Source organism: Neopelma chrysocephalum, unplaced genomic scaffold, assembly GCF_003984885.1.
Source record: "Neopelma chrysocephalum unplaced genomic scaffold, ASM398488v2 Primary Assembly neopelma1_90, whole genome shotgun sequence".
NCBI classification, from domain to species: Eukaryota; Metazoa; Chordata; class Aves; order Passeriformes; family Pipridae; genus Neopelma; species Neopelma chrysocephalum.
In genome coordinates, this window is record NW_020897752.1 from 558,763 (window position 1) to 571,626 (window position 12,864).

The 12,864-nt window shown below is 58.3% G+C and overlaps 2 protein-coding genes across 3 annotated transcripts in view; both read right to left on the reverse strand.

The window, feature by feature from the left end:
- Window positions 1-1,165: 1,165 nt before the first annotated feature.
- KLHDC7A (kelch domain containing 7A) lies at window positions 1,166-4,385 on the reverse strand. Of its 2 annotated transcripts, XM_027693211.1 has the most exons (2): window positions 4,028-4,385; window positions 1,166-3,823 (listed from the first exon to the last, which is right to left on the reverse strand). In XM_027693211.1, the coding sequence occupies exons 1-2, from the start codon at window positions 4,268-4,270 to the stop codon at window positions 1,823-1,825; spliced, it is 2,244 nt and encodes a 747-aa protein (XP_027549012.1). In that variant the 5' UTR covers window positions 4,271-4,385; the 3' UTR covers window positions 1,166-1,822. The 2 variants fall into 2 exon arrangements, with proteins under 2 accessions (XP_027549012.1, XP_027549011.1); XM_027693210.1 differs by having other exon boundaries at window positions 1,166-4,385.
- Window positions 4,386-9,350: 4,965 nt separating this feature from the next.
- Window positions 9,351-12,864, reverse strand: part of IGSF21 (immunoglobin superfamily member 21) — a 40,272-nt gene continuing 36,758 nt past the window's right edge. The window contains exons 7-10 of the mRNA XM_027693188.1: window positions 10,668-10,753; window positions 10,103-10,295; window positions 9,973-10,011; window positions 9,351-9,605 (exon numbers count right to left, since the gene is read on the reverse strand). Coding sequence (XP_027548989.1) covers window positions 9,532-9,605; window positions 9,973-10,011; window positions 10,103-10,295; window positions 10,668-10,753 — 392 coding nt within the window. The 3' untranslated portion in view covers window positions 9,351-9,531. The remainder of the gene's footprint in view (window positions 9,606-9,972; window positions 10,012-10,102; window positions 10,296-10,667; window positions 10,754-12,864) is intronic.

The window sequence follows — 12,864 nt, forward strand, 5'->3', positions numbered from 1 at the left end:
CCCAAGCTGGTAAAACAGAGCCACCCTGGGATGCAGGAGGCTGCAGTCCTGGCACAGCAGTGCTGGGATGGTCCTTCTGGGGTTGGAAGAGGTGGCTCCAGGGTGGGAGGAAGAAGCTGGACCGAGGAAGCTTTTAGCTGAGGGAGAGGGAGCATCACCCACCCTCCTGCAGCAGCAGCTCCAGCTGAGGAGCAAAGCTCAGACAGGGTTAATTAATGCAGCCTCCCAAGGTTTCCTAACGCTGGGTGGGTGCCACTGACCTTCACACACAGCCCTTGAAGGCAGGAACACGAGGTCTCCAGGCAGTGACCAAGTGAAGTAATAAATCCTTTGGGAGCACTTTAAGAGAACATTAACCTGAGCTTTCCTAAAGCACCCGAGCAGCGGGGATGGAATCACCCAGGGGAGCTGGGGCACAAATCACCCAGGGGAGCTGGGGCAGGAATCACCCAGGGGAGCTGGGACAGGAATCACCCAGGGGAGCTGGGACAAGAATCACCCAGGGGAGCTGGGACAGGAATCACCCAGGGGAGCTGGGGCAGAAATCACCCGGGGAAGCTGTGGCTGCCCCATCCCTGGGAGTGTCCAAGGCCAGGTTGGACGGGGCTTGGAGCAACCTTGGCTGGTGGAAGGTGTCCCCGCCCATGGCAGGGGGTGGAATGGGATGGTCTTTAAGGTCCCTTCCAACCTGAAGCACTCTGGGATTCTGTGATAAATGGTGATACCAGGGGCTGCTCCAGCACCGTCTCTTTATGTACAAGCACTTTACACACGTCCATGACTTCATGCTCGTGGCCTGCTGCCACTGAGGAGGCAGGTATGGGAGGGGTTTGTCTGCCTGGAGCTGCTTTGGTCCGTGTGGGGCTGACAGATGACTGATGACGAGCTGTTTGAGGGGAAGAAAATGCAATTACCCGAAGTAGGCTTTTGGCAGGACGTGGAGACGATGGAGTGAAGTCGGAGAGACCTGGGAAAAAGGTGATGAAGCACCGTCTGCTCACATGCAGGGCCCTTGCTTGCTTTTGGTTACCTCCTCAGAGCTGCTGTTCGTGCAGTAATTAGTGATGTAAAACATGCATCGGGCGCTTTGTTCCCATTAGACTTGGCTACGGTTGGAAATGAGGCGCAGCAGTAGCCCGTGGTTAATTTTACCAAATGTTCTCTTTAATTTCATTTAAAACCAGCTGTCTAGAAATCCATAGTGCCTATTTACATCACGTGCATATAAATACATAGACAGATATAAATATATATATATAATTCCATTCTGAGGAGAAGGTAAGAGATAACTAGGCACCGGTAGGAGCAGGGCACCCCCAGCCCCCAAGCTCCAACCCCAGGGGATGTGGGAAATCAAACCTGAAGGCTCAGGCTGACAGGGCTGACCTTTGGGTGGTACCTCCCTTGAGATACAACCTCCCTGCCATGTTCCTCCACCCTAAAATCCACCATGTGCTGCGTGTCCCTGTCAATATTAAACACCTGGTGTCTGAGCAGCCACTCCAGGGGCAGTGAGCAGCTGGGAGCCTGCAGGGATCAGCGTTTATTTGCATCCAAGCAAACACACCTGTGTTTAAACACCTCTCACCAACGAGCCTGCCCAGCTCCTGCTTTGCTCTTCCTTGTGTCCTCAAGGCTGGGTTTCCTGGCAGCGGCCAAGGGCAGTTTGATTCCCTGCTCAGTCCTGGGGACTGGGAGGACGTTTGATGGAGGGTGGGGGTAACATGGTGCAAAGTGGGCCGGTGGCTTCTCCTCCCGGCTTTGACCGTCACGTCACACCTGAGCCACCACCAATCATCTCATGAGACCAAACAACGGCCACTCAAACCCGAGTCTGTGCCGTCCCTCCCCGCGGCAGCACCAGCACGGCCGGGAGGAGGCTGCCGTGGGGCGCAGGGAAGGGCTGCAGCTCCTTGGCCCCGAAGCGCGGCGAGACGTGGTCGGCCAGGAAGCGGAGGTGGAGGCGGCGGCCGAGGCAGTGGACCAGGCTGCCCACGGCGGCGCACTGGAAGCCGGGCGGGTCGGGCAGGGCGTAGGTGGCACACTCGTACCACAGCCTGGCCCCGGCGCCGCAGCGGTGGACGCTGACGCCGGCGCCGCGCTGCCGGTCGAAGCGGTAGATGAAGCCATCGGCGCTCACCATCTCGGCCGTCCTGTCCCTGCCGCCCACGGCCGGGCCGGCCCTCCAGCTGTCCCGGCGGGGGTCGTAGCGCAGCAGGACGTAGCGCAGGGTGCCCCCGGTGACGTAGATCTCCCCGTGGCAGACTGTGGCCGTGTGGGCCACCGCGAACGTGTCGTGGGGCAGCGGCGCCGCGAAGGCCCAGCGGTCGCGCCGGGGGTCGTAGCGCTCCACCGTGCACAGGCACTCGCCGCCGATGGCGTACAGCTGCCCGTCCAGGGCGACGAGTTTGCAGTGGGGCCGTGCCTGGTTCAGGGGACAGATCTCCCTCCAGACGTCGGTCAGGGGGTCGTAGCAGAAGACGCGGTTGGAGGGTCTCCGTGCCCGGCCCGTGCCCTCGCAGCCGGACACCACGAAGAGGTAGTTGAACATGCTGCACGTGGCGCAGCCCCGGGAGAGCACCTCCGGTGGCACGTGGCAGAGGCGGTGCCAGCAGTCCCCTCCCTCATCGTAGTAGCAGAGGCGGCCGGGGCGGAGGTCGGGCTCCTGCCCACCGACATCTGCCACCACCACAAACATCTTCCCCTCCATCCTCCGCCGCAGGATCAGCTCCCGCTCGCCGGCGTTGAGGCGGCCGTAGATGGAGGGTGTCCTCAGCACCTGCAGGTAGTTGTCACTCATCACCCTGTAGGCAGCCTCCTGGAGGGCTCTGAGCCCCTGCGCCTTGGCTCTGCTGAGCACCTCGCAGCAGTTCCCCAGGTCCAGGGGGGTGTCTGGTGGCAGCTGAGAGGGGTCAGGACTCGTCACCAGTCCTGGCTGGGGGCTTGCAGGTGGTGGTGTTCCAGCTGGAGCTGTGACCCCAAACCCCTCCATGGGCAGCTGGAGGTGGGGGCTGTCGGCGATCTGGAGGATGCTGTTCCTGCGGCCGGGAGATGGTGGCTCAGGAGAGGTCTCTGAGCTCCCTGTGGGTGGTGGGACTGTGGAGGAGGTGGTGGGATCATGTGCTGCCAAAGCTGGGTCCTGCTTCTGGGTTGCAAAGCTCTGCAGCTCTTCATTGACCTGCTCAGAGCTGCGACACCGGGATGTTCCCGGAGGGATGTAAGGGAGACACTTCTTCTTCAGCACCGACTCGGAGATGGACTGCACGTAGTAGTCGTAGACTTTGCCTCTGAGCCCAGGGACAATCTGGTTGTCCCTGTCCTTCCCCTGCCTTTCAGGGATGTAGTTCTCCTCCACCTGGATCTTTGCGACCGAGGAGAAAGAGTAGGAGGTGTCGGACACTGCATCACTCGCTGTCATCAGCAGCCCCAGGTTCGAGGTGACACTGAGGGTCCGGATGGATTCCCTGTTCCCCTTAGTCTCCCTGCTCATGCCTCCACCAGCCAAATCCTTCTCTGTGCTCTGGGAACGTCCATCACCTGCCATCTGGGCATTGGAAATCCCTGGGGAGACCCCAGTGCTTTGGGCAAGTGTTTCCTTCTTGGAATGGCTGCTCAGTGTTTCAGCCACGTTCCCAGGGTCACGAGAGCTCGGTTCACTTCCCAGCTCCATTCCCAGATCATTTCCCAGCTTGCTTCCCGGCTCACTTGCCCACTCACTTCCTGACTCATTTCCTAGCTTGCTTCCCAACTTGCTTTCCAGATCACTTCCCTGCTCAATTCCTGGCTTAGTTCCCGACTTACTTCCCAGCTTGCTTCCTGGCTCGCTTGCCAGCTTATTTCCTGACTCGTTTCCTAGTTTGCTTCCTGACTTACTTCCTGACTTACTTCCCATCTTGCTTCCCAGCTCGATTCCCAGCTCACTTCCTGACTCATTTCCCAGCTTGTATACCAACATGCTTCCTGGATTGTTTCCCAGCTTGATTCCCACCTTGCTTCCTGACTTACTTCCCAGCTTGCTTCCCAGCTCACTTCCCAACTCGCTTCCCAACTCATTTTGCAGCTCATTTCCCAACTTGCTTCCTGGCTCGATACCTGGATCACTTCCCGACTCAGTTCCTGGCTTGCCTTCTGACTTACTTCCCAGCTTACATCCCAGCCTGCTTCCCAGCTCCCTCCCCAGCTCCCTTTCCCTCCCAGCGGGACCGAGCCGGGCTCTCCCGTGGGTCAGTCCCTGTTCAGGAACCATCTCCTCTCCCTGCTCAGGAACCATCTCCTCTCCCTGCTCCTCCCCGCTCGGTGCCCTTGGATCCCCCCGGAGGGATGGGAGCCACGTCCCAGGGGTGCTCCCTGGTGCGTCCCCACCACCCCTCCTCACCTCCTCACCCCACACCTTCCTCCGCCGCAGACCCACCGCCTCATCCCCATCCCCATCCCCATCCCCATCCTCATCCCCATCCCCATCGCCATCCCCACCCCCGGCCCGGGGGAGGTTTTCCCCAGGCTGTCCCTCATCAGCCAGCGGGGTTTTGCCCCCAGCGAGCGAGCGGCTCCTGTAGAACCTGAAGGCCAGAGTGAGGAGGAGCAGCGCGGCGGCGGACAGGAGCAGCTTCCCGGCCAGCGGCATGTCGGACTGCCAGGACACGGCCGCCCGCTGGGGCATTTTTCCATCCCGGGAATGCGGAGCAGCCGATTAATGATTGCCGGGCGAGGCCGAAGTGTGGAGCCGGAGGTTTGGGACAAGGTGACTTTGAGCGGGCAAAGCCGGAGGAGGTTCCGGACCAGCTTTGCGTGTCTGGGCTGGGCTGGGCTGGGCTCCAGGGAAAGGTGCAGCCCAGAGCAGGTGGCACAGAGCCGGCTTTATGAGCCTGGGAAACAGAGAGGCTCAGGGAAAAGCAACAGGAAGCACAAAGGGAGGAAAAGTATCCCCTCGGAGCAGCCCGAGGTGCCGCCTCCTCATTTCTGCCGCTGTTTGAAAAGGATCACGTAACGGGAGGGGGAAATTGTTGCTGTGGAGAAAAGTTGTTTTGTTTGAAAATGCTTCTCATCCCTCAGTGCAGACGCGGGGAAGGGAGGGAGAGCAGCCGGAGCCGGGAGACCTTTGGTCTGACACTGAGCAGCTGCTCTGCGGGTGCCGGGTGACGGATCCGGGGCCTCCGTTCGCGGCACGAAGTTAACGAAGGGTGACGGGAAATAGCCCGGAAGCTCCCGGGGTCTCTTGGAGGCCAGCTTGGAAGTGGCAGGGGAATTAAGAGCTGGTGGAAAAGGAGCTGGGGGCTTTGAGAGGGATAAAAGCCTGGCACTGAGGAGAAAATAAAGGCAGGAGTTAAACTGCAGCTGGTGGCTGCCGGGATCAGCAACCTGCATCCATGGGCACAAGGAGAGGGATGGACTGAGGAAAGGAAACACAAGCATTAGGACCAGGAAGAGATAAGGGATGGGAAGGGATGGGAGAGATGTGTGTAGGATGTCCATGGGGATTGGAGTCACTGTGGGGAAACTGAGGCAGGAGGATGCCAGGCTGTGCCACACTTGCTTCCTTCTCCCCTTGGGAAGATGTTGACGATGAGCCTGGTCTGAATTCCAAAGATTTAGGGGAATTGTTGTCCCTGTTGTCTCCAGGGCAACCAGGGCCCAGTGCTTGGACTGTGGCAGGGGAGCAAAGGAGGGAGCCTGGGGAATGGCTTTGCTCCCCACCACCCTGGCTGTGCCGCTGCTGAGGAGATCCCTGAGTGAGCGGAATTCAAAGGGATAAATGGAATTTCCTTTCCCTGAGGGGAACATCTCACATGCTGAGAGATCCAGAAAGAAACGAGGGAGCAAAGAAACAGCCAAAATGTGTGTGTGTGGGGGGGTGGAAGCTCCTGTTTCTATGCAGGGACTCACTCCCTGCTCGCTCAGTCCCGATCTGGTGGGATTTTCCTGCAAAATGAACCCAGGTGATGTTATGAGGGGCCGGGTGTGATGTGTCCCAGCTGCACAGGTCATGGGTAGGTGTGGTGGGAGGAGGTCTTGCCACGGATCTTCCATGGGTGGTGGGTGCTCAGGAGCTCACTGGCAGTGTCCTCCCCCTGCCCCGGAGCAGCTGATCCCCAGCAGCCCCTACAGAGCCCGGGCACTGCCCTTTGGGATGGGGAGGAGCAGCTGAAACCCCCCGGGGCACGTCCCCCCCCCCCCAGCACCTGCGAGGGCTGGGAGGGTCCCCTGATGCTGCTGAGGGGCTGAACTTCCCGGGGTGGGTTTGGGCAGGGGCCGTGGTGCTGTCAGAGGGGCTGGATGTGTATCTGACTCCAGACCTGCCAGGGATGCTCCTTGAGTGGAGGATCATGTTCTAAATAGCAAAATATTTATTGCTGTATATAAAGAGGATGGAAAAGAAGCCTTGGTGTAACCTCCCGGTGCTGGATTGGCACTCGGGGACCCCTGTGCACGTCCCTGTGACAGCAGGGAGAGCCCACCAGCAGCTTCATGGGGAGTGTCTGGGACATTGTCACCTTCTGTGGGGAAATGCAGCAGCGAAGAGATTGAGGGGAGGAGGATATTTAGACTAAAAGCTGGATTTTGGAACAGGGATGGTGTGATGTATCCCTTGGATGCATCTGGAGCTCACACCAGAGGCCAAACCAGCACCAGCCAAACCCACCCAGCCACTTTCCTCCATCCTATTTGGCACAGGGCCCAAAAATCTATCACTGGGGGCTTGGTCTGGCCAAAACCTTGGGAAAAGGGGTGTCCCTCCTACCTGTAAACCCAGAAGGTTCCGAAGCTGAGGGTAACAGGGACATGTATTGAGTCTGGGCACGTGTTTTGGGGCTTGGCTAATTGGCAAAGGGTCTGGCCACCCCCCTGACCCCCGGTTTCTTCGTCTCTCCTGCCGTGGTTTTTATTCTGCAGGAAGATCTACAAAGATCCCGGCATTTGAGAGTTGGGAAGTATGAATTATGCATGTGCTTGGCAGCCCCGTGAACCCCGGGCCGGTAATGAGGTGGGGGAGGCAGGGGAAGCACCAAGCAAAGCTCCCACTGCCTTTCCCAACCCTATTGAGCCAGAGAATCCCTGGTTTTGTGTCCCACGCCCTAATATCCCAAAGAACCCATGGCAGAAATTCAGGTCCAACACATAACCCCCTATTTATCTCTGCCTGTGGGAAGGATGATCGGTGGTGTCGGGGAGCAGGAGAAGCAGCGGTGACGTCTCGGCACTTGTGACTCTAATTGAATGTAATTACCTCTTCCAAATTTTGCTAAAACCTTTTCAAAGTCCCCTGAAATGAGGGAACATCGATAACGCCGCTCCTTGGGGTTTTCAGCTCTCGTCAGCCCTCAGAAAGGCGCTTAATTTTTTACAAGCTAATCATATCTCTTCGGTAGGTTGTCAGCCGCGAATCTGTCATCTCTCATCAATAATGAAACAACCTGAGCAGCTCTTTTCCCCTCCAGCCTCCTGCATTATTCACTGCCAGGGCTTCAGACAATGGGATGTGTGGTAGGGGGAAACCAGGGATTTAATTGTTGTCCTTTGTAATTACCTGGAGGAAGGTGGCTGAGGGTGGGGGAGGCAGGGCCGGCGGGTGGTGGGTGGAGGATGAGAAGGGGTAGGAAGGAGGTGAAGGCAGGGTCCAGCAGGGCATGGATGGGTCCCTTTGGTGGGGTGACATCTCTTTGGGCCTCTTGCCTTGGGGGGAATTTGGGAAAGCAGGCAGCACCTCTACCCGGGATGAGGAGGGGCTCCCAAGTCCCCTGTGCTGATGGGGAGAAGATCCCAACCCATAGATGGGCCCTCCCCGGGGAAGGAGGTAAGCGTCCCAAATCGGGGTGGATTTGGGATGCGGGACCACTGAGCCCACCGTTCCTCTCCCAGCTGCTGCAGGGGGAGGTCACGGCGCTCCCGAGGGGGCACCAAGCAGAGCTGGCCACGGTGGCACCGCCGCTGCAAAGCTCCTCATTTCCACGGTGCCGGGCTAAACCCGCCGCATTTGCATTTAAATGGAGGTTTGGGCGCTTGTAAATCCTCATTGTTTGGAGCGAGGAGGCCTAATGGTTGTTTAATCACGTCGGGATGAGGCCCCTGGAGCATCTCCAATCCAGCGAGCAGGGCGAGAAGCATCCACGGTGTGACGGGGGGACCCTCCTGCCCGCTCCGTCCCGGGGGCGTAAGTTGAGTCACGGAGAGTTCCCCAAAAAATGAAGGTTCCTCTAAAAAAATGAAGATTTTCCTCTCATCCAGGGAGGAAGAGTGGAAGCAGCTGGAGAAGAAGCAGGTCTGTAGGGATCTGGATGCTCAGATGCTGTTCCTTCGGGATGACAGTGGAGCTGCTGATCCTCCCACATCCCAGCCAGTCTCAATCCATCCCCGTGTTGCTTCCAGTCCAAATTATAAACTGTGGGCTTTTGTGGCCGGGAAGAAGCTCCTGAGCTGCTGAGTGGTTGTTGGGCTCCTTTGGGGCTGGGAAATCTCTCACAGCGAGGTTGGCAATGGAGCAGGGAAGGGATGGAATCTGCTTAATAATAATTAATCATAATAGTAATAATGATGCTTAGCACTCGTCCGGGGCTTTGGGAAGATGAAGCACCACACGGCTGCTGGATAATCCTCTAGGATTAAGAGTTCCCAGAGGAAAAGGCAGGGTAGCGCCCCGTCCTTGGGATCCTTTCCCCCCTGCATCTGCTCCCCAGGGATCCCAGATGCTCTCAGGCTACCACGGGGCAGGAAAACAGGGAAAACCCTGGGCATCCTCCAGCACTGGACAGGACTGGGGCAAACCCACCTGGTTTTTGCCATCCTGCAGCAGGATTAACGCCCTGCCGGGACTGGGGGCCACGGGAATATTGGGGATCTGTCCGTGCTGGACTGTTATCCGTTTCCATGGAGATGATTAGCCAAGAGGGACGGGGAGGGTGGCAAAGAGCAGGGGCGGGTGCAGGCTGGTGCCCGCTCATGTGTGAGCGCTGACATTTTGGGTCGGGAGCTGCCTGTCACTTGTGATTCGCCACCAGCCCGGGACAAGTGCTGAGCACGGCCCTGGCTCCCAGCAAAGCCACTTCCCCCAGTCGAGCCTCGGAGAAGGCCAGTGATCCGCAGCTTTTGGGCTCCCAGCGCTGCCATCCACACGTGTGTGGGCTTGTCCCCAACCTCCCTCACGCTGGGGACATGTGCAGGGCTTTCCCCTGCGGATCTGGAGCATCTTGGTGCAGTGGGAATGGTGTAACCGGATTTTTCCAGGGGAAATTTGGTCCTTGAATCATAGACATCCCCCATCCCCCTCCAAGACCTCGCAAAGCCTCCGGGTACCCTGAGACAGCGCTGGGAACCCCAGCACAAGGTAAAACATTAATTACAACCTTCTACCAGGGGAGGTTTTTCTTTTTCCTTTTAATTAAATTGTCTGAGGAAGCCAAGACACAGAATGGGAAGAGATCGAGACTGTAAATAGATTAGAAAAAAAAAAGAGCGAGAGAACCGATGGACGGAGGTGGAGACGCCGGGTGGAGCCGTATGGAGGAGGAAGAGGAGGAGGAAGAGGCAGGTGAAGCTTCACGTGAGCTCCAGGATCACTGTCAGGGTGAGCGCCAAAACTAACCTGAAGCCGCAGTGGCCGGTAAGTGAACCTGGAGAGGAGGAGAAAAGGATGGGCAGGTCATGGAGCTGCATCTCGCTGCTTGGGTTCAAAGCAGGATGGGGGTCACCACTTTTTTGGGGGGATTCCCCCTTCTAAACTTGCTATGGAGGTTGTGTGGGGTGGGAAGCAGGTCAAGGATGTTGTGGAGAGCATCTGCAGGGACCCTTTTGGTGCAGGGACATCCCTGATGCCAAGGGAGAGGGCTTGGGATAAGGCCAGGAGGGATGGCCAAGGGCTTGGAATGAGGCAAGGAGAGATGGCCACGGGCTTGGGACGAGGCAAGGAGAGATCCTCTCTGCACGGTCCTTCCCTTCCTGGGTGCTCTGCATTGAAGCACTGATGCCACCACCACTCACCGTTGGAGTCTTCTGGTCCTCTGGGAATATTTGGATTTTCTAAGGGGAAAGAAACAGCAGAGAGACAGTTTTAGTGGGGGGGAGAGGAGTGAGGGCGTGTGGAGGGAGGGCGAGCCCGTGGTGAGCGTACCAAAGACGATGAGGCGGGTGTGGGTGTCGGTGGAGCCCAGCGGGTTCTGGGCGGTGCAGCGGTACATGGAGCCGTTGAGCTCGGCCGGCACCCGCTCCAGCACCAGCTCCTTCCCGTCGTGCTCGGCACTGCCGTCGAGGAGCCGGCTCCCCACTCGCGTCCAGGTGAAGAGGGGCTCCGGGAAGACTTCATTCTGCAGGGAGATGGTGGGGGGTGAGATGGGACAGAGAGCGAGCAAACCCCGTCTTGTGCCTGGAGCAAGGATGAGGTGCAGCTGAAAGCGTGGAGTCCTGGAATGGGTTGGGTTGGGAAGGACCTTAAGGCTCATCTCCTCCCACCCCCTGCCATGGGCAGGGACACCTTCCACTAGCCCAGGTTGCCCCAAGCCACGTCCAACCTGGCCTTGGACACTTCCAGGAATGGGGCGTTGACAACTTCCCCGGGCAACCTGTTCCAGCGTAGGGACCATGACGCAACCCAAGGCCACCAAGCGAACCCCACAAAGTGCTGGTGGGGATGCAAGGCTGTCCCTTGGCATGGCACCACCTCTGCAGCGGGTGCTGACCTGGAATCCCTGCACCAGGATCCGCACGGTGTCTCCGACGCGGGCTCTTGTCGGGGTCATCGTGATCTTCGGGCCCTTGGGAGCAACTGCGAGGGAAGGAGACAAGGGACATCAGCGGAGCACAGCATTCCCGGGGCCCTTGGCTGGAGTAAACGATGCTTTGATGGATGATCCTGGTGAAGGGGTGGATCCAGCCCAGGGGGGCTGGTGGCTTGTGAGTGATGAACAGACTGAGTGATGTCTGAGTGACTGATGGACAGGTAGGAAAGGACCCCGCAGGTGGAAGAACAGGAAGAGTGTGAGACTGATGGATGACTGTGATGGGATACACTGATGGTGAAGGATGGATTTCCCAGTCAAGCCCTTCTCTGCTCAGACACAGGTGGCGAGAGGGGTCAGGCTGGTTTGAAGCACCTCAGAGAAGCATCCCCACGACGAGGTGACATCAGCGAGTCACACACAGGTGGTGTTAACACAGGAGACAGTCATAAAGCTTTGCTGGCACAAAATTCCAAGCACAGTGTGTAAAAAAGAGGAAATTCCTTTTTCCATGGCAGACTTGGGGTGTTCATCTGGTGCGTTGAGGGGAGGGGCAGTGATGCCACCAGTCCTGCTGGGGTGACACGACCATGGCGTGCCCCTGGCCTCCACCACGGTGGGGAGTGGGGATGTCCCTCCTGGGCCATGGGTGGGATGGGACAGCCCCAGGAGCTGCCTGGTCTCTGCATGGAAGGAGCCTTTGGCAGGCTCCGGGGGGAAAAGGGGCAGGAGGGAGGTTGTGCCTTGCCCAAAGTGTGGGTGTCACCCCTGGTACACTCAGGCAGTGCTGGGGGTGGGACAGGCTGAGCCTGGACATCACCCGGCACAACACAGAAGGACAAACAGCCAGCAGGAAGCACATCAGTGTATGGGGGTGGACACTGGCCCTGGAAAGAGCATCCATGCCCCAGGATGCTCTGCAGGGACATGCACCACAGACCATAGGCTGCCTGGCTGTGCAGGATCCGGCCCTCTGGTGCTGGACCAGGGGTGATGGGCTGCAGGTGATCACACCGTGCCATGGCTGGCACCAGAAGGCAGCTTTATGGACCAAAGCTAGTGGTTTGTCTTGGTTTCAATACAGTTTTTATTGAGAATATATATATATATATATATATATATATATATATATACACTATGCATATATAAGGGGGGTTAATGGGGGATCTGCTACAATGGTGCCCAAAAATGGGTGTGGATGGTGCTGGCTGGGCACCCAGTGAGGTGCAGAGGCTGGGGGCACCTTAGGGCTGAGGAAGGCTGTGGATTTGGGGGGGGCAGTGTGGGGTGAGCTTTGCCAATACAGGTATTGCAGTCCGGGAAGAGCAGCAAACTGTGAGGTCTTGGCCTCATGGGAGCCCCAGCAAGGGGACACCTCAGCCTGATGAGCTGCAGAGGGTGTGAAAATGCAGGATGGAGGTTGTTTTTTGGCTGGTTGGATGCTGGGAAGGAGATTTAATGCTCGGTGGGCGGGAACAGAGAACGCAGGGCCCTGTCTTGGCAAGGGAGCCGCTGCCCCCCTTGTTGAGTGCCAACCTCCCCTTGACCTCCTCATTGCCGACAACCTCCCGCTAATTGAGGTGGTTGATGAGCTGAGGAGATGCAGCCCCAGTGCGGGGAGGTTTGTGCTCGCTGGATCGCTGGAGCCGGCGCCAGCCAGGCGAAGCTCTCCAGGAGAGGCTGCGGCAGCCAAGTGCTCCACTTGGCCAGGAGCAAAGCCCGAGCTCCTCCACCTGGCTCGAGGGGAGGGAGGCTGGAGCAGCCTGCCCAGAAGGCTTCCCTGAAGCTGGGAAAGCCCAGTGGAGAGCTCAGACTCTTCTGACAGAGAGCCAGGAGGAGGTGGGAAAGCCCCAGCCAGGGTGGGAGACTGGGAGGGAGCTCCACCGACCTGTTCACCAGCTCCTATGGTCACCTGAGGAGCTGCTGCTCTTCTATGGCCCTGGATATTTGGGGAGCCAACGGGGATTCCCCAGCTTCAATCCCATCACCCAGTCACAGCTGGGGCCCCCCAAATTCCCCCTGGGATGAGTTGTGTGGTAATGACCAACAAGAACCATGGCGTGTCCTTGGATCTGCTGGGACTGGGTAGAGGTGGATGGAGGTGACACCACTCTGGGGTGAAGGGCTGTGTCCCCCCTCCCCAGAGGGGCTCCTCTAT

Coding starts and splice junctions, on each gene's coding strand:
- KLHDC7A (XM_027693210.1), bottom strand. CDS start 4,270: ATGGTTCCTGAGCAGGGAGAGGAGATGGTTCCTGAACAGGGACTGACC.